The sequence below is a fragment of the Prinia subflava genome, chromosome 1 (assembly GCF_021018805.1).
Source record: "Prinia subflava isolate CZ2003 ecotype Zambia chromosome 1, Cam_Psub_1.2, whole genome shotgun sequence".
Lineage (NCBI taxonomy): Eukaryota > Metazoa > Chordata > Aves > Passeriformes > Cisticolidae > Prinia > Prinia subflava.
This window is the reverse complement of record NC_086247.1, coordinates 38,793,502-38,820,638: the sequence shown is the minus strand read 5'-3', so window position 1 is coordinate 38,820,638 and position 27,137 is coordinate 38,793,502. Positions and strand designations below refer to the sequence as shown.

The window sequence follows — 27,137 nt, the reverse complement described above, 5'->3', positions numbered from 1 at the left end:
AATTCTACATTTATTCTGTATTCCTGGTGTTAGTCATTTGAAGAAAACAGATAATTGCCTCCACTATGTACAGCTAGAGATACACTGAATGATATGAGTGGAAATGGACACCTGAAACCATGCAGAAAAAAAGATATTTCTGGAATATATAATTTACTTGGTTTGTTTGCACTGCTTTAATGATCTTCTGATAAAGTTGCAGCAATATGTATATTGCACATCTACCATTCTCAATTTCCTAAGCCAAGAAATATTGCTGGTGAAAGTTATATTTTACCATCAAAAATTTCCTGAGTACTTATGCAGAGGAAACTACTCATTAGTATAGAGATAGTATTACTTTTTTTCTACTCCATTGCAATGAAGATGTGGAACATATAAAGCAATACTATGGAAAGTCTATTTTGACCAAGCACTAGTTTGTTCTGTGGTGTGAATAAGAAAGTAAAGGATTGCCATGGAAAAGAATTAGGAAAAGGAAATACTGACAGACTCATTGTATTTGAGTACTAAACCTTCAGTCTTCATTATGATCAATTAACTAAAGAAAATGAAATGTCAGGCATTACAGAGCTAAGGCGTGCATGACATCATCTCCCAGTTCCCACAGGCAAGTACTTATCCTACAGAAGAAATAGGGTTACTTGATCTCAGGTCTGGACACTGACCTGCAGAGCTGTTGAGTTTGAGTGGCTAAATGTCATGAACATGAAGAGAGAGAACTACTTCAAGAGAGTTAGCATGTTCACACCCTCTCATATCCTTTCCACATCCACAGCACTTGAGATGGTTAGCCATGAAAATGAGTCGTTTCCTCTGAAAGGGAAGGATGCTGAAGAATGTATTAAGTTGCTCTGAGTCCTTTCTGCAGGCTTGCGCTGATGAATAATTGATAGATACTATCTGGCTGCTCACATGTGGTGTACAAGAAGGATGTCTCTTGGGTCTTTTTTATTATCAAGTGACATAAACTCAAGTACTAGAAAAAGGTAATGAGACACTGCTCTGTTACTTACTCCATACAACCATGCTGCTGTTTCTGCCTTGTTGGCTCTGTAGTTGGACAAAGTTAGCCCAAGGATGAAAAACATCTGTGTGAAACTGAACCCATGCAAGAATCATGATGTGAGGAAAGCCGTTCTGAAGAGTGCAGTCTACTTTGGAGTTAGTTGTTGCACATCTGTAATTGATCAGCTGAATCTATAATTTAGAAGTCCTTTTGCATTCCTTGATTGTGCTAAGTTTGGACATAGCATTACCCATGAGTAATGCTTTCTATAAGCTTTGATTGGCTAGAAGACCCCATCCCATGCTGGCAGATGATGACACGTTACTAAGTTATTCATGCTTCACTTGCTTCCTGGCTGGACTACAAGAGTCTGATGTGTTTGGTCACCAGGCTTTCAGCACTTAGAACAATTCACCTACAATAAAAAGCCCTCAGCCATTCTGTTTACTTTGAGTGTATCATCAGACCTGTCCTCAGCTGTCTACAATCTCTCCCACAAGAAGAAGGTTCTTCTCATCGCAGTGGGGTTTTTCCACAATGGCCAAAAAGTGTCTAGAGCTTGGTGTTGATAACTGGATTCATCTGTCCATGCAGATCATTCTTTTTGCTCTCTATCTCCACCTCAGTAGGGGTAAATTCTGTCATAAAAGTTGTCTGTCTAGAAGACAGAATGTTCCTGGAGACCACTCTGAGACAGTGAAATGAATATACTGGGATATAAGGACAGTCGCAAACCTGACCTTCCTTTCAAAGTTCAAGGCATACTTATTTGACTTCTAGCAAAAACACCAAGGCAACATAATTGTTTATATCCAAACCAACTCTACCAAATAGACGAGACTTCATTGCCCAAGCATCTTCCCTTGGGAAGAAGAGGAGAGAACAAACAGCATGCAGCAAGCAGGAAGTCATGCTGCTTAGTGTATTTTGGAATGACTTTCCAATGCCATGCTAGTGAGGTATAAAGAACTCTTGCAAAACTGAGTAGAATATTGTTCATAGCCTAGATCTCATGCTCGAAGCTTTTTTTTTTGTGAAACCTGGATACCTTCTTTTTTGGGCAACACATAAATGTCATTGAGGAGGTAAGCACACCCTTTTCTTCAAATGCATTTGGTTCTGCAACTTGAACATTTGCCATACTGTCGTGGGATGTGACATGCAAAGTTGGCATTCTTCTTTTGTTTAAGTTTTAGTGATTGAGGCCTAGAGCCTGCAAAAACACCCTGAGTTCTCTGTGCTCAGCCCCAGACCCCTGAACTTGACCTTTTACTCCCTCTGCCAGCTGCCAAATTTTTTGTTAAGCTTAAAGCTTTCCTATCCATGATGAGAGCTCTGAGGCTGACTTAACAAACACATAAACACACAAACTAAAAGTGTGATTATCATACTGATAGGAAGGTGTAAAACCAAAGACTAATAGAGCAATAAAACTAAATGAAGGTAGTGCCCATGTATTTGTATTCTGCCTTTATGATAGTTCATCTTCCTTCATCTTCTACTTCTTAAGAATTCAGCAGAAACCTAAAAATACTTAACACTTCAATTGTAAGACATGTTAGTGACAAATTGTGCACTCAAAAGAAATACTTGCAGTGGAACTAGCATCTTGGAAACCCTGTGAAGGACATTCATGCCAAGGTTTCATGGAACACATGAGAGTAAATTAATTTCCACATCTGATTTTACATAATATATAAATAAGTATGAACTTTACCTCTACAGAGACACTTTTTAGAGGTCATAGGTAATTTTGGCCTTTGCAGACAGTGCCAAGAAAACTCCAATTATAAATGACACCACATTTTCTCAAAAAATATATATATCTTTAAGTCTACCCACTATTAATTGAGGCTTATTTTCATTCAGACTCCTTGTAACTTCCAGATCCACCACTGAATCTTTTTTTTTTATACTTTCTATGTTCTTGTCCTTTCTCAGCAGGTCTCATTATGAAGCTTGCAGGTGCCTGATGTACTTGGAGCTGCTATCCCATACTGACCCAGTCCACTGTGTTTGCATGCCCTCTTGGCTTCCCAGCTTCTTCAGGTGCGGGAATGAGTTTGGGATGGAGAAGCTGAGAGGCATGTTAGCAAAAGGCAGGTACAGCTGAAAGGGTGCCTGCTGCCCTTCACAGAGTCAAGATTTTGCATTTTACAAGGACCATTTTCTCTAGACATCCATGGCTACTGTTTTCAGAGATCAATAAAACACCAAGAAACTGCAAATATATTTTAGAAGTTATCTGGGATGCTGGTTCTTTATTCTGGGATGAACTGTGCATGGCATTGGGATTGTGTTCAGTTACTTTTATACATCTAGAATACTCTGTGAGAGGAATTATCATTCTCTGGATTTAAATGTGAATTCACTCTGTGTATTAATTGACTGTATGCTTGAACCTGGACATATCTGCACACAATGACATGGAATTTGCAGCTAAATGCCATAATGCAAGGAATTCTTTTTGTGGTTTATTTGTACCACACTGTAATTCAAGAAATTACAAGTAATTAGAAAAACCCCCCCCCACATTTTAGAATACTCATTCAAAATAAAAAAAATATATGGGTAAAGCTAGGAAATTTCAAAACAGTAGTTTATTTTTGAGGACATACTTGTTTTAATTTGTTTTACAACTAAATCTATTGAGAAAACTAGTTTTTAGAGCGCAAAGAAATTAGACCTGCTCCATAATAGCATATCACTTTGTAAAAGAAAATAATTCCTCATTTAATTATAGTCTTGTTTGTATTCAAATATTTTCATAGCCTATAATTTGAAGGCAATTATCTAACACTCTTCACAGCTCCAAATGTCATCAAATTGAAGGTTAGAAATTATAAACAACAAGTTCCCAACTATTTACTGATGAATAAAACACAGTTTACAGAGTTTGCAACAGTAATGAAGAATTATCTTATGTGAAAGTACTTCCTTTCCTGCTTTACCGGCAATGTGTAAATGTATACTAAAACAACTTCTTTTCTTTTACTGCTTTATAAGAAAGAGACGATTTTCCAGCTAGATTTATTGTGAAATTCAATGTGTTATGTGCTCTTTAAAAAATAATGAACAGAACTGCATGTGTGAAAGAATAAAGAGCAATTTTCACAGCATCTTTTTATTGAAACGTTTATTTATTAAGAACAACATCCTGAAAAATCTTCAGTTTCATACAGAAAAGATGACCTAAAGAAAGATTAAACATAAGTAATTCATTAATTCTGCAAGTGACTAAAGAAAAAGTTTTATTCACTAGTAGCAATATTTTAAAGCTGTCTAGTTTCAGTCTTTCCTTTTCTGAACAATGATATTATTTAGGCAGTTGAAAATCCCAAAGTAATTAAAAGGAAATATTATTGTTTGCCCTGGTGCAAAAATGAGGTGGCAAATAGAGACTTCCTCTTAGCCCAAGGCACTGTATAAGTCACCTTCTTCTTCCTCATCCCAAATAAATCAATCTAAAATGAATGCAGTTAAAGCCATGGCCCATGGTGTTTCTCTAATTCTCTGAGACCTTTTTGTTAATGTTGTATTTGCAAAGTTGCTCAAGAGGCAACAAAAGTAGAAGAACCCATATGGACAAGAACACAGGGTAAATGCAGTAATAGAAATTATTAAATTGCTGGCATTTAAAATCTTCAGAGCCATTTTCTTTCATAATTTCTTTTTCATCACATGAACCTTCAACAAACTGAGTAATTTCACTCAGTGAAAGATTATGAGGTAAATGAACAATGTGAGCCTCACATTGGAGTTTTGGAGGTGCCAAACCAGAGACATTTCTTGTTAGGCCTGAAAATTTTTTATGTTGCCCCCACTAATGATATCTGAAAACCCCCTTTATATCTACAACCCTGCCCTCCACTCAATTCACAACATTTCTGTTTATATATAGTTATTACAACACTTTTTTAAACTATTATGGAAATACCATCTTGCATTTACATTTCCAACACTGCTCTTCATGACCTGGCTGACCTTTTCAGGCTGCAGATGAAGAGGGATCCTTACTTAAATTGTCCTCTGTAGCTGAGAGAACAGTCAGGGACAGAGGCTTCAGAAACTGGGAATTGCTGATTCCTCCTGCAGAGGGCATTTTGCCAGAGCATTCTGCTTTAGACTAATGGAAATTCTTGGACTAAACATATGCATGCATAGGACTGGAAAAATATATCTGAAGCATGTGTCTCTATAGAAATCCAATTCATCTAAAGCATAAAATTTGAGAACACATTTTCTTTGTGACTCAGATTGAAAATGACCATGAGCATGACAGTCTATTTTATTGCATGGTTTTATCAGGTTTGTAGTAATGGATATTTGCTAATCAATATTTGGCAAAGAGAAGAAAGAGACCATAAAGAAGAAAGACACATCCTTAAGTGCTCAAGTAAGAATGTGCTTGAGTTTTTCCACTTGAACTTCAAGCCTGATCTTTCTTACAGAGTACCCTATGTCTGAGTAGAAAATGAAAATGTGCACCTGATAAAATAAGAAATAGGGATTTAAAAAAAGGGTAAAGTTTCACTTTCGGCTTTTCTTGTTTTAAAGCAAATTATTTCAGTATCGATTCTCCAGTCTCACAGAGCTACCTCTCAATAAAATCTGTAAGAACAGCTGCAGACATTGTGAGATTTTAACAATGAATAAATAACACTTATTCCAGAGCCTGGTGAAATTTATAGGACTTTTTCCCACAGTAACTGACTTGTTCAAATGTTTACTAACTCATGCTGTATATAAATATCCAGGGTTCTGTGCCTGTAGATGCATGCCTAATCGAGGCCAGCTGACGGCGACTGCAGCTTCCTGCAGTGACATGGACCCTTCTCTGGGAAGGCAGACCTAATTCACTCTCACATGCACAAAGTGGGCTCAAAATCTCCATGGTACTTCAGACTGCTTACCTGCCTTCAGTCTCCTTCTCTTGGTCTTTTCCCTGGCTGCAAGGGGAATATGTGGCAGCAGTTCTGGTTACAGTTCTCAGCAAATTCATTAAATAGAATGTGTTAAAAGCTGAAGCTCCTGTCTGATGAGCTGTACTGCTGGGACAAACCTTATCAACATTTCTTGGGATATCATCTGTCTAGGTAACTAAAAAGGATGCCAGTGTTTCTGGGAAAGTAATTTTTTTCTTTCTTGTGCTCTGCTGCACTTCAGGAGTTATACTGTGAAATACTTGTGCTTTCCAATGGAAACTGAAGGAAAAACATGAAGAATTGCAATGTCATTTGATGCAGTGTTCAAACTGAATCTAAACTTGATGGAGGGAAAGCATTTACTTTTCAAAACTGAAGCTTATTGGGAGCATACAAAGATTTTATCACAAACGTGTGATGCAGTGGGTGTGTCTCTGTGCCTCAGAGAGCTACAGATTATCTGCATGGTCCCTCTGGTTTGGATGTGCCAGTGAAACATATCCACATGATGTGCAGGCTTTGCAGAGCCAGCAAGAGAGCTTGTGGGTTTTACAAAGTTTTTACACTGTTTGTCTGCACTAGGACAAATTTTTTGTTTGTTTCTGAGGTTACTTGCTGAGTACCTGTCCTCCACAGGGAACTTCATCCTGCTTCATGAGAAGGAGGACTAGGTCTTCCTGAGTGCCAGACCTGTACGACAGGGACTTGAGTCTTTTTTGACACTGCTCTTCATCCTGGATGTCCTCATGTTTACAGCAAGTGAAAAACCTCCATTAAGAACATCTCAGCCATGAAATACCAGAGGAAATCTTCACTGGAATGTGAAGGAGGGCAACTGTCTCCTGCAGTAACCTGCAAATACTTGACTTTTGATTGTAAATTAGATCAGTGATTTATTTGCCTCTTTACCAGAGCCTGAAGGACACAATTGCTATTCCGTGCTCATAACTGTATCTTCACAACTCTTAGTGTACCCCATTTGCCAGGATCCCAGCTCCCAGGATCTCCATCCCCAGCTCTTTGGCATTTTTCAATGTTCATCCTTCTCTTTCCCCATAAACATGGGACGACATCATTGGCTTCTGTTACTTCATGTTACCAAAGGTTCTCAAATTTGGCTCTGTCTCATATCTAGTCTTTTGGATACGGCAGTCTTCTGCATATCTCTTTTTAAATAGCTTGTTGTACTTCTATAAAAACTTGCTGCACAAATTTCACTTTTGTGCCCTGTGTTTTCAGTTGCCAGGCTTTCAATTATTAAGGTATTATAAATGCTCTTGTCAAAAATCATGAAGAAATGCCCCAGCATATGGATGACTACAAGATGTTTTAGAAGGTGTATATGGATTTTCTCATACATGGGACGGTTTTTTAGAGAAAAGGCAAAAAATTACTTGCAGTTCAAAACCATGACAATTTCTCTTAACTTTGAAATGTTCACGGCAAAATATTGCTTTCAATATACAGATGTTGTTACTCAGTAGAGGGCACTCGTGTGCGCACAAAGCTCATACGGCGCAGTGCAGTCAGGCAAGATCGGCTGGATTTAGGATCTCGCGCTTCTGTAACTGTGTTATGCGAGCCGGTTTCCTTCGTGTTTCTTTCTCGATGTACAATTCTATTGTGTCAGTGAAAGGAGGGCTTCTCATTCTGGCGGCTTGTGAAGGCTGGGGATAGAAGAAGGAAGTGAAAAGAGTGACTCTCAGTCTTCCCCAGCGGTGAATGCTCTCCCCGTAAATCCCACACCGCACTGTGAGCGGGAAATATAAATCCCCACCATCCCGAAAAAGGTAAAGAATAAAGCACAAGTACCCTTCTGCCCTTCAAGTTTTGCCGACAGGGTTCGAGGGGCAAGTGAAGAGTCTGTGAGATCGCCTCTTAGAGGTGCAGGACGGAGCTGCCGATGCTCCCCTCTCGCCGGCGGGTTCCCCGGCAGCGGAGCCTTTGTGCCGCCTGCCCGTCCCTCTTCTTCCTCCGGGGAACCAGTGCTGCCGCCGAGGGCCGTGCACTCGCGGCTTGGCCACCCTAGAAGGTTTTTCCTGTTCTTTCCAAATAGCTGACGAGTGTTGAAAATTATAGGTTCGGGGAAAAAAAAATAAAAATTAAGTGCTTTTATGGTGTTTCATTAATAGATGAAGTTCCTGGTGTGGAACATGCCAGTTGAACAGAATTTAATAGCCATGAGTGCGGTAATACCAAGCAGCCCGGGCACGGAGGAGCACAGGGCAGGTCGCCCCCAGCAGCAGGAGGGGACGAGCGGCTGCCGGGATTTTCCTGCAGGATTTTTTATTTTCCTGCAGGACTGTGGTCTCTCCTGTCCTCCGTAGCCTCGGGAACAGCTGATGAGCTGAAGGAAAATTTAGCGAGGACTGGACTGTATGGGAGATAAATCAGGGACAAGAGGAAATTGGAAGAGGGCCAAAAATTGTACCAGCGGAGGTTTAGACTGGAGATTAAGAAAAACGTCTCTGAATAAATAGTCAAGCTTGGATTAGGCATCCCAGAGAAGTGGTGGAATCACCATCCCTGGAGGTACTTAAAGAGCTGTACAAGTGGCCCTTAGGGACATGGTTTAGTGGCGGACTTGGCAGTGTTGGGTCAGCAGTAGGACTCAATGATCTTGAGGAATCTGTGAGGAATCTGTGTGTGTGTGATGGAATGCCATCGTGCCAGGGTGTTCTCTGCAGTTTGATGTACCTGCTGGTATGTGAAGCTGAGTTACGTCTATGTCCAAGTGCCAGGCTCACCGGGACAATGACACCTTTCCCCCTTTCCCATGTATCTCTCAGACTTATAATGGGTCATTTGTTTCCTCTTTTCTCCTGGGTTCTGGCCATAGTGCAGTTCACCATCCCCACAGAGTCATGCCTTCCGTGAACTAACCTGAAAATGCTGACCAGTTTTCACTTGGGGAAAATATGAAACTGAGATTTGCCTTAGTTTAACTGGTAGCTAGATATTACATCTGCTCTAGGGATGCCAGGGACACAAAGGTGCCAAATTAGAAGGGAGTGAAATAAATAATTCAAGTGTCCTTAATGTCATCAGATGATTTTGCTACTTCATCTTCTATTCCATACCAGTAACAAATACATGAAATGAGCACAGCCCACAGCACAGGTTTCCCAAACAGCCCACCTCCACTCTGGAAATCAACTCTTCTCTCTTCCTAGTTGTCCTTCCATATTAAACCTACCTTGTTTACCTATACAAGGTAGGCTTAATTTTCTGGTTGATAACAGCTTAGTTTTCATAAGTGAAAACCAGCTTTTCTAACTAATATAAAATCTTAAAAGGCACCCTGGAAATTTGCATGATAATAAAGAGATTAGAAAAATCAGAACTTGAACTCAAACTTCATGTCTACATCAGGACATGGTTTCCTTTCTGAAGCTGTGCGTAAGAAAGGGCAGGCAAACTTTTTAGCCAAGACCACATTCACAAAAGCTGCTTTAGAAATGGAAAGTACTCATTCCTAAACTAACCTCAGCAGCATTTTTGAGGATAATATCCTCTGAAGTGTAAAAACCTTTCACTCCACTTTGATCTCCATGCGGAATGAGTGTTGTGAGCCAGATTTTACCAGAAGAAGGATTTTGCCTAAAACACCAGTTTGAACACCTATTGCTAATTCAATAGCCATGGGGAAGACATCTGGTATTTCAATTGCCTGCTGCACTCAGCTCAGAATCCATTATTTCCAGCTTGTCCACTCAGTACAAGTTTATTGTGAGTAATAGCTAATCTATGAAGTGAAGAAAGAAGGAATAATCCAACATATCAACAGAATGATGAAGTTTTGGCTTTACATGTAGTTATAGTATATACATTATTTTTAATATGTTTAATCATGGTTATAAATGAGCTATATCCTTCCTGTCTGTTTTGTGATGCATATTAAATGTCCAAATATTTGAGCTGATATCACTAAGGATATCGGTTGAAATTCCTTTACCCCATTTTTAAGCAATTAAGTGGACATCTCAGGAGAGGAAATCCATCCAAACTTCCTCATCTGCGGGTGGAAATAAATTGCTGCTCTCAGAAAGCAATAAGCCAGTGAAATGAGTAGTTTGGGTCTGCCACCTCACTTCCAGATAACTAAAATTAAATGAGACAGATCACTTACTTAGTGCTGCAGGATCATTCAGGTGAGCAAATACATTTTAGCTTAAATAAGCAAGTGCTGCACAGTTCAATCTCCAGCTTAAAGTGTGCTGCAATTCTATGTAATGTGCTTTGAATTCCAACTAGCACCATCAGGAATAGTCATTTTGCTGTTTAGGCTCTGGAGGGACCATACGTGATAGTTGGTGATTAAAAGGAAGATATTCATGTGTAAGCAAAGCAAATGCCATCACTTTATTAAGAAGTGAAATTTAGGAAAGATTCAAATAGATTTAATTAGCATTGTTTATTCTGTGTTTTTTTTCTCTGAGGAAAAATAGGACATCTAGAAAAATACTGTAAATACATTTGAAATTTATTTATCAAAGCTGTTTCACAATGATCGGTTAAAAAAACCCAAAAAACCAAAACAACAACTCCCTCTGTAATTTTAGGTCAGTCAGAGAATTTTACTGGGAAGACAGCTTTTCTGCCTTCCTTAGTATTGTGAAGGAGTATTTTTCAGAGAAATGGTCCTTGTTTCTAAGCACAAGCCTGTCCTGTTTGTGCTAAGAATGGTGGCAGCCAACTTCGAACACACTTTTCCTTTTTCTGAGTCACCTACACTTTCCTTGGTTCCTTTTTTCAGGACGGGAAAAGTTAAGCTGTGGACTAGCAGTCAGCTAGGCATTTATCACACTTGTAGGAAGTCCATTTGCTTAAATGGAAATGTGTATTACTAGTGAAATAGCCTTTTTTTACAGAATATTTCTGCTGAGCATTACATTGTTTGGAGACACATTGTTATCAAGTACCTTTCTGATACATGTTTCTCAAAATGACTGCAAATTTCTCTGTTTTTTTACCTCACATTTGTGTGGAAGCAGGAGGTCACTGATATCTCAGATTTGTGATTTGTTCTGCCAATATCTACTCAAGATAAATCCCCTTTCTGCCGAATTTGGGCTCTTTCTACCAAAACTGTGACTCATGTCAGTAATTCCTTGCTGTCCTTTGCTTAAAAGCATGTTCTAGGGAAGCAATCAAAAATGCTTGCCCATGCCTGAGATTTTGCTTGCTGCTTTGGCACAGGTGGTAAAAATATTTTCCCATTTAGCTTTCTATTTTGTTGTTTTTCATTGGTCCTGTTGTGACTTATGGTTTTAGGCACAGTGGTTAGTTCTTTCTGACTGACAGGCTGAAATAAATATATCTGGAGATAAATGTTCCTTATAAGAAGGAGTCTTTGAAGTCTTTGTCTCTTGTAAACGGGCATAATTTACAAGCCATGAGAGTTCGAAAATGGATTTTTTCATTTTTGCAATCAGTGAAATATTGTTTGGCTGTCAGATTTGAGCAACATTTAGGTGCCAGACAGCAAAGCTGATGAGAAGGGTGGTAGAAGAGCCAAGAGAAGGCAGAGCATGCTGCATCTTTGTGGTGTAGCTGTGGTGACACCACAAGCAGAGCTTTACCCTTGTTGTGCCACCCAGCAGAAGGCAGCAGGAAGGCTGAGGGTCTGGGGGAACCTAACACTGTCCTGGATCCTGGACACACCCTGGAACCACAGCATACCAGGAATTGCTGCTCATACACATTTGACTAAACACACAGGGCAAAATCAGAGATTTCCTGCTCCTTTCTTGCTACCCTTTGGAAACTCAGCCAGACAAAGGGAAAAGCTTCAATTTTTACAGCTAATTCTGATCTTTGACCAAAGCAGTTAATATGTTTCATGGGGAAGCCTAAGTGAGGTAGGTTCCAAGGCTATTTATTACAGACACAGATTAAGTGTTTTTTACAACTTTGTTGTTGAATTAGAAAAAGATCCCAGGCCTGTTTGTTTAATCCTCTTTACATAATGTCACAATTTAATAAACATAGTTTTGGAAGATTTACTCCTTTAATGAATAGCAACAAATAAGCAAGAAATCCTGTCCTTCCTCTTGGTCTTCCTCCTTACTCCTGCAGCCCTATTAATAAGCAAGCATTCCTTACACAGAATTTTCTCCAGATAACCTGAGTTCCTCTTTTTTCTTTCTCTGTCAGTGACCCAGAGCAATAGGGTAGCTCCAACTGTGTCTCAGTTTAAGGCAAACTGCCTTTCATACAATCTGAAGTTCTGATTTTTCTTGGAAGGCGGTGGAAATAAGAATGATCCCAAAGCTTCAAAAACGATTCCCAGTGACTGAACTGTCTCTGAGACAATTTTAAAGCTGCACGTGAAAAATACTAAGGATTTTTAAAATTTTTAAAAAAGAAAGTGAAGAAACCAGAAGCCAAAAGCTGGAAACATAAAAGTACTAGGACAGAAAGAAGGCTTGTGCACTTAAGAATTAAACATGTGCAACCTCTTTCTTGCATGCAGTACCACCTAAGGTTAAATTCTTCTTTTTCGTATTTCCCCAGAAAAACAACATTTCCTGTTAAGAGTACAAGAACAACACAATGCTGCAAGTGTAGTATTATCAAATTCTTCTAATGGCAGACTTCTGCACTTCCCTTTTACATATTTTATCAGGTTATGTTAAGAAGTATCTGAATGCATCTGTGTTGCAGTAGTATTGAAGGAGTGAATATAAAGTTATTTGGCATGTGGTGGAACACAGACCACTGAAACAAGTTGTTGTCATCAGTGCCACTAGATATGATGCCATCTCCAAGATGAAAATGCCTTTCATTTACAGAGCACACATGACGAGAATTTATCCCAACGATGCACCAGTTGCTATTATGTGTGGTTGAAATAATTTAAGTTTTCCACTGTTGACATGCTTACCATGATTCTCAAATTATGGAGCTTGTTCTTTATGTAGGAATTCTGTGTGTTTCCTCTGCTGATTTATAAAAAAGTCATTCCTTAAATAAAAGAAGTCGTATTTATTTTTCTGATTCTTGCTTTAGTTATTGCAGTGCCTTCTGATTTTTGTGTAAAAGTATGTTCCTTCCTTGGAAAGCAGATTGTAAAAATGCAAATAGAAGGAAATAACTGATTGGAAAGTCATTGTAAAACCTTTGCAAAACAGGAAATCAGCTGCCATGAAGTTATATATTTAAGAATTATGTATATTAAATAAACACCACCAGTTTACCAGGTGGTAACCAGATGTGTGTAAGGCAAGCAGAGTTCTATGTAAAATGGATTAAATATTGAAGAGGAACAATTTCCTTCTAATTTCCATTCCTGCATGGTCCCACAGTGTGGTCTTTCATCTTCTTTTTTTGCAGACATGGTTAGAACCATGAGTCTTCTCTTAATTTGTGTGGGGACTCTCAGGTTTGCCAGTTTAGCAGCCAGGGCACTGATATTCCTTCAGCTTCCAGGGAAATCCAAGCTACAGAGAATGAAGGGCTTCAGACAATAAAGTAGACATCAGTCCTAGCCTGATTTCCTACTTTTAATTTACTTGCTGTCACATCCTAAGTAGCTTTCAAAGATCTTTTCAGGACTATCACACTCTCTGTCTTCTTTTCCTGTTCTGTAGGAGTATCTAATTCCTTATTTCCTGTTACCTCCTAGCATATCATCCCAGGCAGACAGGCAGCACGATGGACTCTGGAGGCCAGCTCTACTCAGCCCACTCAGTTGCAGAAAAGAAAGTACTTTCAAGTGTCTAAATGCACTCAAAATGGATATTGGAACTATTAATGTTTCATTTTTTAACTACATTTCTGGGAAAGAGCAATGGAGGAAGCAGCAGAGCAACTGCTAGGATTCCCCTTCCACAGCAGAGTGCGCTTGATCAGTGAACGCCGCGAAGCGAGGAGTTCATGAAAGCACTGAGCAATGCCTCGTGACTCTAAATCACTGCTACCTCAGGCACTGCTGCCAGCTGAGATTAGTTAATGAAGTGGAAGGCCACCCCACCATTTATTTGGCTTCAGCAGCAGTTCTGTGCAATGGTAGAGGGCAATTAGAGCTGTATTAATTATTTTTAAAATTACACAGTCATTCTTTATTAGCAGTCTGTAGCATCCTGAAGAATCTGAAGTATTGAACAGAGGCATTGTACTGACTGCAGAAAGAAACTAGAAAAATCCATAATAGTAATCAATGTAGAATTTTGATCTGTTAATAACTCGGCTCTTTGGATTGATTCAGATCTTTGTCCCTCATGAAATTGTATGAACTATTGAAAATCATGAGGCAATATAGAAAGGAATAACATTTCTCTACGTGTAAAAGTAAAGAGATAAAAATTCTTTTTCTGGTTACCATGAAATTTGCATAAACATGAAGCCTCCTTTTTTTATTATGAAAGACATAGTTTATGCAGCTTTCACTATGTTTTGGTTTCTCAAGGTCAAAGACAAAGGTAGTGACAGAGAAACAGGGAATTTCCAGTGCCAAATCTATCCCTCCACAATTGTCCCATAACCTGTGTGAACTGTGAACTGTGAACATCTTTCCAGAGAGAGACTGAGAAAATACAAGTTACTAATGAAAAAGGCTTAAAATATTGCAGGATTTGGAAATGCGTTTTGCATTTTAGTACATGAAACTAGCCTCAAATTAGCTTTGAATGTTCTTGGAGTGTTTTCAATAAAAGCCATTTTTCTAAAATAATAGAGGGTGATCAGGCCTTTGGACAGATGGAGGTTTTTATGGAATGCTTTCAAATTTAATGGGACAATGCCAATTCAGGTGATAAAGCAGAACAGGCTATGAGAGTTTCTGGGAAGGTCCAGTTGTTTCTATGATTGCTGCACGTTGCATCTCAGTGTCTCTGGGCTTTTATTACCTGCTTAGGTATATAAATGAAGAACTTGAGCATTCATGAAAAACTGTAATAATGACTTACAGGGAACACATAATGAATTTGGGTGGAAACATTAAACACTGAAGTAAAAGAGGACCTAAGTAATGTAGAAGAATGAAATTAATGAGAAATCAAAGTTGCATGTCATTGCTTCTAAGCTTTATTCAAAGATTTAGATTACAAACCATATCCAGAATAATTCAAACATTTCTTTCTCAAAATGCTTATAATTCGAATAATGTTCTCCATAAGATACTCAATACTACAATTTCCTTTATATGAAAAATGTGCTCTGGAGAGCTATGCTGTACCAATGGACATAAAACAAGAGCAAAAAACTGATGACACATTATCTCACTATTATTGGTGCAGCAACACAGGTCTTTCTTCATCAATTTTGCAGAAAACCAGGAATGAGAAAAAATTAGAAAAAAGTTAAGATAAATGGTATTTCAGTCTCATTTGTAGCTTCTATAATAACAGAATTTCTCCAGTAAAAATGTTTTTGTCACGGAGGAATTACAAATAAGATGAAAGCCTCAAAGAAAGCATACAATTCTCAGGAGTTGTTGATAACTGAGATATTTCTTAAGTGGCACACTGTATTTCAAAATATGACAATGATTTTCTATTCAAAAACACCATAGAAGACTATTCAAAGGCATCTTCTGAGCTTTAATAGGAAGGTTTTGGCTTACAGTTTTAGAATTGGATTACTGGATTTATCACACTTCTTTTCTATTTGAAAAAGAGAAACTACGCCCCTCCCAAACACCACCACCACCAACCAACCCCAAACCCTGAAACTATTTTCCTGGTATTTTCATGGAAAAGAGGAAGTTACGGATTTCTAGGACTGATAAGAAGATCTAACAGATCACTGTGAGACTTAGAAAGTATAAGCTTTACAAATTCCTTCTTGAGACAAGCAGATTAGCCTGAAAAGAATATAGAGCCAAAAGAGCCCTTGGCTGATGTTGCAGCAATACAGAATAAGGTTTTGCAGGGTGGCTGTGCAGAATAGGTGAAATATAGCTTAGAAAATAGGGTATTATTTCCTTTACATTATTCTTAACCTACTCATGTCCTGCCTATATGGTTAGTGAACTCAAAACTGCAGATGTAGGTGGTAAGGTTGATATCCTTTTGTTTGAAAAACAGAAAACAAGAAAGACATCTTGGAAAGTGAGCCCTTACAAAGAGCTGCTTGCCTGCAAATATTTCATCCTGAAACCTTTAACATTTAAATGATAGATAGTCCACCATATATTAATGTCACTAGCATGTGACACTACTTCAAGTGGGAGTCTCGTTTCAGAAATCATTTTTAAGTACATTTTTTTTCACCTCATGAGCCCTGCTCTCAAACTCTGCAGCAGCACCAGCTATGAAATTATGCATTAAGATGTTCAGGCCAACAATATACTCACAAACATACTGTCATGTCAATTTGCATTGAATCGTGTGATCACACTTTAAAATGATCATAGATCTAGAGCCAAATTGTAACATTCATGCAGAACAAGGGAATCCCAACACCCAACATATTTGTCTGCAATTGAGAGAATGATTGGTATTTGCAGGAAGAAATTTAGACTTTGCTGTCTCATTAATAAAAAGAGAAACAGTATTTAATTGCTCATCACCTAGAGAGTTTTGAACAAGAAAAATCAATAAACCTTGCTTTCCAAAGAGCCAAACTTCAGATGGCTTTTTCCTTCTCTCAGAGGAAAAATTTTTCTGTAATATCTACTGGTGCGTTAAGAAAGAATTCATTGAATGTATGCATACTTTGGAAACACAGGGATTTCAATAGTGTGTACTGTTATAACTAGTTGTATCTGGGAGCTTAGAAGTATGAGTTTATATACATTTAAATACAATGAAATTTTGATGGCAAATGTGGTCAGTAGATGACTGTTAAATGTTCTCTGTAATTCCTTAGGGTTTTATAAACTAGGCTTTGTAGATTCACTATTCTGCTATGCAGTTTATTTATTTGAACATTTTATGTTAGCATTTTCAGAAAATTTACATGAGGATTGATTTTAATCAATTAGATACCAGCACATACTTTGTGTAACTGATCTCCAAACTTCTGCTATTGGAGATTTTTTTTGTTCTTTAGGTCCTTTAGGTTGTAATTTAATTTGAAGACAGTTGGAAAACATGGGTGTGACTTCTCCCCAAATACAAGGAGAGATTTCACCCATAATTTTCCAAGAATACATGAGGTATTCCTCCTGTCTTTATTTTCCCATGATTTACAACAGAATTGTGTTCCACAGTAACACCTCATTGAAGTTTCAGTCTGAAGAGAGTACAGTCCATGCAAAGTTGTTGCTTGGTCACTCAACATAATACCTAATTAATTTTAAATTTTGGTGATTTTTCAAAAGTTTCTCAGATAATTGCCCAACATAAAGACTTAAAAGACAGTGGTGAAGAATTAAATGGAATGCTGAACAATGTAAAATAGCATAAAATAAGTAATTTTTTTGTCAAGGAATAAATATGATTTAAATTGATTTTTTACTGAAAATGTTCAATTGGATGGCACTTGAGGTCTTCAGAATACTTTTGGTTTCAATCCTTTTTCTTTTGACTGAAGGCTTCTTCCATGCTCTCAGGGAACTTAACATAAGACTCAAAGAGTAGCAGTGCTTTTCTAGGAACAAAACTGATGAGACAAACATTGAATTAGCCTTTTTTGTTGATGTTCAAAACAAGTACTCCATAAATAAAGACATGACAAATACTTTATATGTGCTCAACACTTCCAATGTCTGGCGGTGACACATTTGGCACTCCAGTGTTATAAATTGGGAAAACGAATGACACACCAAAACGTTTTGTGAAAGCCCAGCCTGCAGTGGTGGCAGGGACTGGGAGCAGACAGTGCCAGACCAGACATTGCTCCCAGTGTACCATCCCAGGAAAATTTTTGAAGTTTCTATACCCAACTGCAACTTAAAACATTTCTCAGAGACCAAAGAAGCCAGAGGAATGTTATTCACCTAAATTATTAAAAAATCAAACCCACTGTTTCTTTTAAATTGGGTACATATAACTGGATTGACTGCAGGAATATTAGCTAAAGGACTGTTTCCACTAAACTTTCCTGCTGATTTTACAGGCGTATGGCAAAGATAATGCTAGAAGACAAGTCACATGCTTACATTTTGAGACCAAGTAAGTAGACAGCTGGAGGCATGATCAGATAAAATTTTTCCTTTTTAATTGCATCCACAATCCTGCTGGCTGCATACTCTGGATCATAAACAGGGTACAAACAGGGTCTCCTGTAAAACAAGAAAAACGGGTTATGAAATTATAAAACTTTACTTTTGAGATAAATACATATACGTAATTAAATAATTTATGCATTTTCTCCCTTCCCTTCCAGTAGTCTTGAAAAGGAATCTCTAAACATTTCGTTGCTCCTATCATCAAAATAAATTGAAAACACTTTTTTGATGTTTGATGTTTGACTGATGATGTTGCAAATTTAATGACTTTTTTGTAAGCTGACCACAATGAAGTTGATGCCCACATTGATTTCAGCTTTGGCAGTTTCCAAGCTTAGCCATACTATGTGCTGCTCTATGCACCATGGCTCTCCAGCAGTCCTTTTCTGCTGTAAATGTTGAGGTGACAGCTAAATAGACCAGGACCACGTTTGTCACCAGCCAGAGAAGGGCTCTGCTCTGCACACGTGCACTGCTGCACGATGATGAGTGGTGCAAGCAGGAGCAGAGCACTGAAACACCAAGAGCACTGGTGCTGCACTCCTGCAATGGCTCCTGCAGTGCTTGCAGCCTCTCCCACCACTGCAGCCACAGACACCATCACCACAGCCCCTCTCACTCACGAGTACAGAACCTGCCAGTACAGACACTGGGGCACAGTCAGTAAGGACAGGTCACGGGTATCCTGACAGCCATAGCTGTAATTACACTGCCACAATTACTTAGGGCAGAGAACATCAGCACTCCTGACAAATAAGGTTCCCTTAACCATTAAATCCTGCTGTGTATCCCCAACTGTTCCTTGACTGTGAAGTTATTACACAGTCCTTGTTGTTAACTGTGTGCAAGAATTGCATTTCTTTATGTCAAAAGACATAGTTGTCTGTGCCAATAGGGTAAAAATCTGAATTGAAAATCAAGTCAACCAACCAAAAACTGAATATGATATATGTGGTGAAACGCAATTATTTTTTACATAGGAAATAGCACAAATCTAAGCTTTACTTACGCGCTTTTGAAGCCTTTGCTTAACCTAGTACTAATAAAATAAGGGCAAATGATTGTGGTTTTAATGCCACGCTTTCCTTCATGGTACAATTCTGAATTTATGGCTTCCATCATTCCAATGATTGCACTTTTACTTGCACAGTAATCTAGAAAGTGAAGAAAAGAGAAATATCCAAAATTTTAAAAGCACCACAGTAAAAGCTATATACAGAACTGAATTCTTTGTAATACTATTTAAGCCACAATATTTAGTTCTATCATTAGCAGTCTTGTAATTAGTATTTAAAGCATATTGGTGATCCTAACTCTGGAGATTAATGGCTCTTCCTGTGAATGATGCACAGTTGCCTAAGGATAAAACAAATCCTTTCCAGAGGAGTGTTTTTTTCAGTGCACTATAGAAAGATATCAGTAAATGAGCTTATTCAGTATTTATTCTGTAAGTTTCCAGATACTCATATACCAACCAGGCATGCTTTCTGTTCAGAATGCCTTCAACTTTTAATATCACAGGTTACATTTCAGAAAGAACTATTTCTAGTGGTAAAATAAAAATACCCTAATATAAATGCTACTTCAGCCTATTCTGATTTGCCCTGCAACCACAGTACCATTTTTTTGCCCAAGAAGACTGAAACTCATCTGAATTTATTGTTTGATGAATGTATGGAATCCCATCCTTGGAAATAATCAAAACTTGCCCTCACACAGCCCTGTGCAACCTGATGTAAGCTGCCCTGTTTTTATCTGGGGATATGGAGAAAGTGACCTTCAGAGATTGCTTCCTGCACAAATAATTCTACAGTTTCCCAGTTGTTAGAAAGTAATTTAATATGGTGCCTTGCATGTCATTTCCTAAATGTGCCGCCCGGGTACCGCCACCATCACACTGCAGGCAAGTTTGTGTTAACCACCACCTTCAGCACCCACAGGTCCTTGTCCGTACAGGCTGCTCAAGCCAAGCATTTATGAGGTGTCCAAGAAAAGTGATCAGTATGTAGATCTAATTTGTAATGGCAGTTGGCAGTAATTACCTGATGACCTGTAGAGTCCCAGCAATCCAGCTCCACTGGCTGTACTTACCAGGTGCCCACGATTACAGGCCACCATGGCTGGAAGAAAGGCCTTACAAGTCTAAAAAAACATAAATATATTTATTGTAAAACAGCATTTATAAATAGGCAAAACAAAAATTCCAAAATTAGGCGATACAACCTGCTTTCAGTTGGCGATACAATTGCTTTCTGGCTCTTCAATATATAGGAAGTCCAAACAACATTTTATGTCTTTAATGATTTTTAAATGAGAGACATTTCCCTGAGATCTAACGGCACTAAAATCATCTTACTAAAAGCAGCAAAGTTTGTATTTTCTCTGCTTTCCTGGTTCCTCACAATTTGTCCATTGCCAAAGGTTTGGTACACAAGAGGGAGCTAGAAGTCAACACATTAAGGAGAGTTCAGCTGTCTGTGGGCCCTTTGTGTTACCAGGTGAACTTCCTGACAATTCCAGCACTCCAGGACACCACTGTGGGTGATATTAACTGGGGAGAATGCTAGTGTTTTACAAAGGGGGAGATAAGAAAAAGACACAAGAGCAGTAACAATTTTTTTTTCAAAAGCTGAGGAATCCTGTTAGACTCCAGATGTGAGTGCCTAGTACATCACTACCCTCCTGCCCTGGGTTTCTTCAGACCTGTCGGGGGAACACCTCTCCCAGTCTGTTTTCCTTAAGAATTTGGAAGAATGGTGCAGTGTGGCTGAAGAATACTAAGAGGACTTCTATTTGCAATGATTTCCATTGAGAGCTGCCTTTTAATAAAGGAGTTGCAATGCTATAACCCCAAATTCTGACTAGCCATATTAGTTTCCTATGCACTTCAATCAAATGGTGACTAGGAATGAAAGCACAGCCTGAAGACCAAATGTGCAGCATAAAATCATGGAATCATTTTGGGCTGGAGGAGACCTTTAAAATCATTGAGTCCAACTCTAAATGTAACACTGCTGGGTTTGCCAGTAAACCATGGCTGTGTCTCCCTGCAAGGCTCTTAGGCAAAGCCTTCAGATGCCAGAAAACATCAGGAGCAGGGAAGTCACATGTCGTCATGTCAGCACTCCCTTCAAGCTCAGCTGCTACAGGTAGGGTGTGTTTCATGATACAGCTGCACAAACTTTGATTTGCCAGAGTGCCCAGGCAGGTTTGTGTTAACTTTACTGAGACATCCCTGATTATAGGGATGATCATAAAAAACATATATTCTCCCAGTCAAGGTCCCCATTCCAAGCTGAGTTTTTAAAGGTAAGATGCCACCATTGTGCTTTTCACACCAAAATACTTGTCTGTACCTTTCGGTCACTCAGGAGTAAAAAACCCACAAAAACTTTACCCAGACTTGAGAGAAGAAGTTGGTTCTGAGGGTTTTTTCAAACTCTTCATCTGTAAGCTCACAGAACTTTTTCCCAGTAAGTATGCCAGCATTATTGATTAGAATGGTAACATCCCCAACTTCTTTTCTAACCTGAATTAAAAAGAAAAAAAGGGTAAGCAGAAGGCTTTAGAAGGTATCCTTACCTCTTTTGTTCCATTTATGAAAATGTTTAGAAATATTTGCAACAAATGATATGTATGAAAACATAAGTATGCAAGAACTGTTGTATTGCATCAGATCAAAGGTCCATCTAAGCCCCCAGCCCCTGTCTCATGGTGGAAAGCAATGAAAAGAGGACCCAGGCTCTAAGGTCTCCTGTGTCTCAGCTTTTCACATGCTGCAACTTAGGATCTCTTGAGAGGTATAAGATATCGATATAATTGTCTTTAATATATCCCAGTGAACCTCCACCCTTCCCCCCTCCCCAAATTTGCTCCCTGAACTCCAGAATACTTTTGGCTTCCACAAAAACCAAAGGTAAATGTTATGAAGCTTTAGTGTGCACTGTGAGCACGCTTTAACTGCAAACAGTACATTTCCAGTCCCCTATTTTTGGTATTGTGTAGATCTGCATTCCTTTGCCAAGCCTGCTCAACTCCTTTTCCATATAATTTCTACTGAACTAGAGAGAATTCAGCTCAGATAACTGAGGGATACCAATCCTCTGAGCACAATAGCATCTACCATAAAATAGATAGATAAAATCATCATTAGCTCCGTTTGGGTTTGTTTTCAAAAGATTTTGTGCCATGATTTGGATTTCTATCGAAGCAGATGGCCAAGATTTACTTATAGTATGAAGAATCAGTCTCACAGATTTCTCTGCTAAAGGTGGATGATTATCTGGGGTCTCAAAAATTGCATTACGACTCCAAAAATGTTAAAATCCTACATGTGCTGCTGTCTGGCAATTTAGAAACAGGTGACTGGATCTGGTGCCCCAACATCTGCCCTTCCTTTGGCTCTTTCAGGGAGCCTTAGCATTTGGTGAAGATTTGTTTGGTATTTCTCCAGCTGTGTCAGGTTTGACCTTCTCATTGACAAGTAAGGCTCAAACACTTGCACCTTTCCAGCTGAATAAATGAAGGCAAATCTAGACTGTTCAGTATGGCAGGAATAGTCAATTCTTCCTTTGAGGAACACATCTGTGCTTTCTCCCCACTCTTTTAACTGCAGTGTCAGTCCCTGTGATCTTCTTTTTCTTAACATGACAACATATCTTCACCGATGGCAGCATTGTATTTACCACGGCATCGCTGTCCTGTTTACTCACTACTACAAAATATGTGTGAAGCTTCGCTTCCATTCAGAAAAAGTCAACCTGATTATTCCACATTATGTATTTTTTAGATGTCTGTTAATTCTTCTGTTAACATAGTTTCTACTAGTTTCCTGTAAGACAGGTTCACAGTGTTTGTGTCCTCTCAAGTTCCCTTTAAGGCTGGCATATTTACTGTGCTTTGTTCCTTGATCATCTGTTATAGCAACACACATTCTGCATTTCTAGCCACCAGATCTATGTCTGATTTCCTTCAGAATTCCCAGGTAGACCCCATTTGTCCCTGAAAATTAGTTGTTGTTCACTTGACCAGTTTGTTCTAAAACCTCTTCTGCAGAAACTTCATTGGTCTCTTTTGTTTCCTAGAAACAAAACTTACAATATGAGAAAATACTTATGCTTTTTGGCAGTGAGTATACCAAATAAAACCAATTAATTCAACTTTCTTGCTATGGCTTTCTCTTCTGTGTCCAAGCTCAAGACTTTTCAGATTACCAATCCAAAAAATTCAGGTATTTCCAAGATTAGAGGAGGCCCATAGTTGGAAAACTCTTCATCTAAGAAAATTTCTGTCTCCACCAGGGCTGAACAATACATGCAAATATCTGTGAATATGTTGGTGTTGTTAACAACAATTTGACACTTTAACAGCAATTTTTAAATTTTGAGCTGCTCTTTAAGTTTCTGTTGGCGGGTCAGTCTGTACACTTCAGAATAGTGTTTGCTGATTTGGGCACAGCAAATTCTGCAGGCTGGAGGCCTGTGGCTGATGTGGTTAATGTGTTTGGAAATGGAAAATTACTGGGGAGCACAAAATAAATCTTTTGAGACTCTGCCAAAATAAGAACAAATAAATAATTTCAAAATGTTAATATTTTTTTTCTCTGCAGTATGAGTGAGCTGTGGCCTATATACTACTTACAAGAATGGGTAAAAGAAACCCTTGCTGATTTGCAAGCATGAGAATTGCAGTTCCAGATACTTCCAGATCATGAATCCAACTTACCTTTTAGAAGTAATTCTCCTTAAGAACATTTCTTGAGGAAAAAAAAAAGGTATTTCAAACGTTCATAACCTTGCTCAGAAAGATTTATTCTGCTTTGGTTAAAGTTAAAAACAACAACCACAAAAAGAAGAGCTGAACATCCCCATCTCCTCACCTTTCCATCCACAACTCATAGAAAATTAATATCACATTTCAAGTCTGTTCTGAAAAAATCTATCAACATTCACATCATAAAATAATTTATCTAATTACTCTGATGTATGCCTTCAGACACAGAATGTCCAAGATGTGGCCTGAGTGTCATGTATATAAGCACGTGCATTGAGAATTTAACAGAGGTTTACACTTGGATGAAGTTGCAGAGTGGCTAACTGGAGTATACGTGAAGTTACACTGAGAAGCGTTTTCAGGCAGTTCAAGGAAAAGTAAAAATTAATCATGTTAATTCAGTGTCCAGTTTCTGAACTCTGACAATAATAATTATAATAAGAAGGTAATAGTTTACAAAGCATAGGTCAACACAGCTTAAGAGCTTCATTGAAAATGGAGCTCTTCTTTATCTTATTTTCTACCTGTATTGATCAAGAAAGGAACTGACTCTGAATCATCAGTTTGACTGGAGATCAGCCACATCCTAATGACATGTCTGAAAACATGAAAGAGCTTCAATTTCCTAAACAAACAGGCAAAGGAAAGGATCCCCCGTTTACAATATCCATTGATTGTTCTTTTCTTTTTCATTATTTATTGATATCTTAAAGAAAATATAAAGACTACATAGGTTAATATATGAAGATAATCTTTGCTACATTTTTACCATATTTTTAATCTAAACATTCCTCACATCTCACAATGAAGAACAGAAATGGATAAGTCTCAACAGAACTGATCAAACCCAGTTACTTTGTTGTAACCATAGTTTAAGTTCCATCTAGAAACTATTCAAAAGGAGAAAGACATTGCCCTACAGGATTACTTCTCTCTAGGGAACAGTACGGTTTGTAACAAGCCAATAAATTCAATTGGATATTCTATTAAAAAGAAGCAAAAATGCAGATCTTACCTTGTCTGCCTGTTCATAGACATCCTCCCTATTGCTGCAGTCACAGTGGTAGACGAACACCCGGCTGGCTCCATTTTGTTGGGCTAATCTGCTCGTTTCTTGGTTTCCTTCATCATCGATGTCCCAAAGAACCAAGATTACTCCCAAAGGAGCCAATTTTAAGGCAACCTGCCTTCCAATCCCATTTGCAGAGCCAGTAATAAGCACTATTTCACCGGCAAAACTTTTTTTACGTAGAGGAAATATACAGAAGGCATTCTCGATAAGTAAAAAAACCATAAATTTCAGGTACTGTAGTAACTTCCGGATGCATCTGAAGTTGAACATGATGTCTCAGGTACGAGCAGCACTCTTCTGTTGTGTAAACGCAGAAACACAATACATTACAACAGTGGGATATTGACTGAAAAAAAGAAGAGGTTGACCTTCAAACAGCAAGTTTTTTGTAGTGTTCTGTGCGGATAGAAATCACATTTTTAAAGACCTGTTTTGTGAAAGCTGCCTTGTTAGTAGGATTAAAGCAAATGCCTTCCTCTACAGATCTGTTTCATCCCCGGTTCCTCAGCTTCCAATCCTGTTCTTAAAAACGTTTAGTAATATATACATTTTAGGCAGGTATGTTGCGACAATGGCTGTAGAGCACTTTGTTTTCACAGCAAGGTGATGCTAGCTGAACAAAAATGTACTGAACGCACTGGTGCGATATCAGCCTTAGGAAGGAAGGTGTCCTTCTTAGCAGGAAACGCGATGTGTTTGGGAAGCCAGGCAACTGGAACGTTCCCACACCGTGTGCATCTCCCAGTGCCGTGCGGCCGAAATTCCCATTTGCCAGCAACAGAGCAGCCGCTGGGAAGAGCCTGGCCTCGGCACTTAGGAGCCTTGGTTTTCATCCTGCATTAGGCAGCGCCACTCCCTTTACCGTGTTCGTGACGGGACAGGAGAGGCTCAGGAGAAGCAGCGCCCGCACCGTCCCGGCGGGTCGGTCCGGTCCCGTCCCAGCGCTGCCCCAGCAGTCAGTCAGTCACTCCTTCGCCCCCTCCCTGCCCCGCTCCGCCCGCACTCACCGCCGGCTCCGACTGCCCCGCGCCTGCCTGCGCGCCGGGAGCTCGGCTGGCCCTGCCCGGCCGGCCCGGCCTGCCCGCCCCGGGGCTGGGCTGCCTGCGGGGCGGGGGCGGCCCGGGGTGCGGGATGGGGGTGCAGGATGGGGGTGCAGGATGGGGGTGCGGGATGGGGGTGCGGGATGCGGGTGCGGGATGCGGGTGCGGGATGCGGGTGCGGGATGCGGGCTGCGGGCCAGGCGGGCAGCCCTTCCCGGCGGGGCGGCTGCGGGATGGCGGCGGGGCCGCCGGCCTCCGCGGCACGGGGTGCCAAGCCTGGGTGGCTTCGCGAGGGCACCTGGTGGATGGCAGTGCCCTCTCCCACGTCGGGACATCCCGCTGCTGCCGCTGCTGCTGTCACGTCGGCGGCCCTCCCGCGCCCGGCCGGCCTCCATCCCGCCTGGCCGCTCCATCCCACCCCGCCGAGGGCTCGCAGAGCGAGTGCTCTCTCCTCTTTCTGCTGCTGCTTCGCTGGAGGTACAAAATCAAACACTTCTTGATTTATATCATAAATTACTGTTCTCAAGCTTGCCGGGGTGGGAGCAAAAAGGCTGCCGCTGCTGCTGTGTGCCTGCTAAAACAGTGAACCCACTGATTATCGTTTCACACCTTTAAAATGACTTTCGTGGGTCCTCAGTTTCCCATACACGTGTTATCCAACTCTACAGTCCTGCAATATTTTTGAATAGAAAGGCAACACGTACTTAGGTCCCTAAGAATGTGCTTCTCCTGTGACATCAGCTTGTCCCAATCACCACGACGTCTTCCACACACTGTTTATGTAAAAAGGCAATGAAGAGAACACTATTTATTTCGTGTACTTTGCATTTCAAATGAGTTACATTAGAGGTCTTGTTTATTGGCAAGTCATAAAGGGGAAAAAAATGGAATGAATTCACAGTGTGCTGTGATGTACACGTCTGTGTTGCATACACCATTCAGACTACAGTTTATGGGGATTCATAAGATATTTTTCTGTTAAGCTGAGATAAAATGATAGCTCACAAAATTTGATGTAATTTACACCAAGAAATATGGTGGAAAACGGTATGCTGTCAGAGCAAACAGTTGTATGGAAGGGATATGTTTCCATGCACAGTTAACTGTTGAATATTCTATTTGAGTGTCAGCTAAAGGGAAGCTGAAATACTGCCCCTGAGGATGACTGCAGATCTCAATGCTTTAGTGAGCTATGGTTCCAAAC

The 27,137-nt window shown here is 39.6% G+C and overlaps 1 protein-coding gene across 1 annotated transcript; it reads right to left on the bottom strand.

Annotated features, from left to right (window-relative positions):
- Positions 1-15,000: 15,000 nt before the first annotated feature.
- On the bottom strand, positions 15,001-25,957 carry LOC134562159 (epidermal retinol dehydrogenase 2-like). Its single transcript, XM_063419588.1, has 7 exons — positions 25,901-25,957; positions 24,837-25,190; positions 21,447-21,578; positions 20,092-20,191; positions 19,059-19,203; positions 17,981-18,103; positions 15,001-17,481 (listed from the first exon to the last, which is right to left on the bottom strand). Exons 2-7 carry the CDS (start codon positions 25,161-25,163, stop codon positions 17,388-17,390), a joined length of 921 nt encoding a protein of 306 aa, XP_063275658.1. The 5' UTR covers positions 25,164-25,190; positions 25,901-25,957; the 3' UTR covers positions 15,001-17,387.
- Between the last annotated feature and the right edge of the window lie 1,180 nt (positions 25,958-27,137).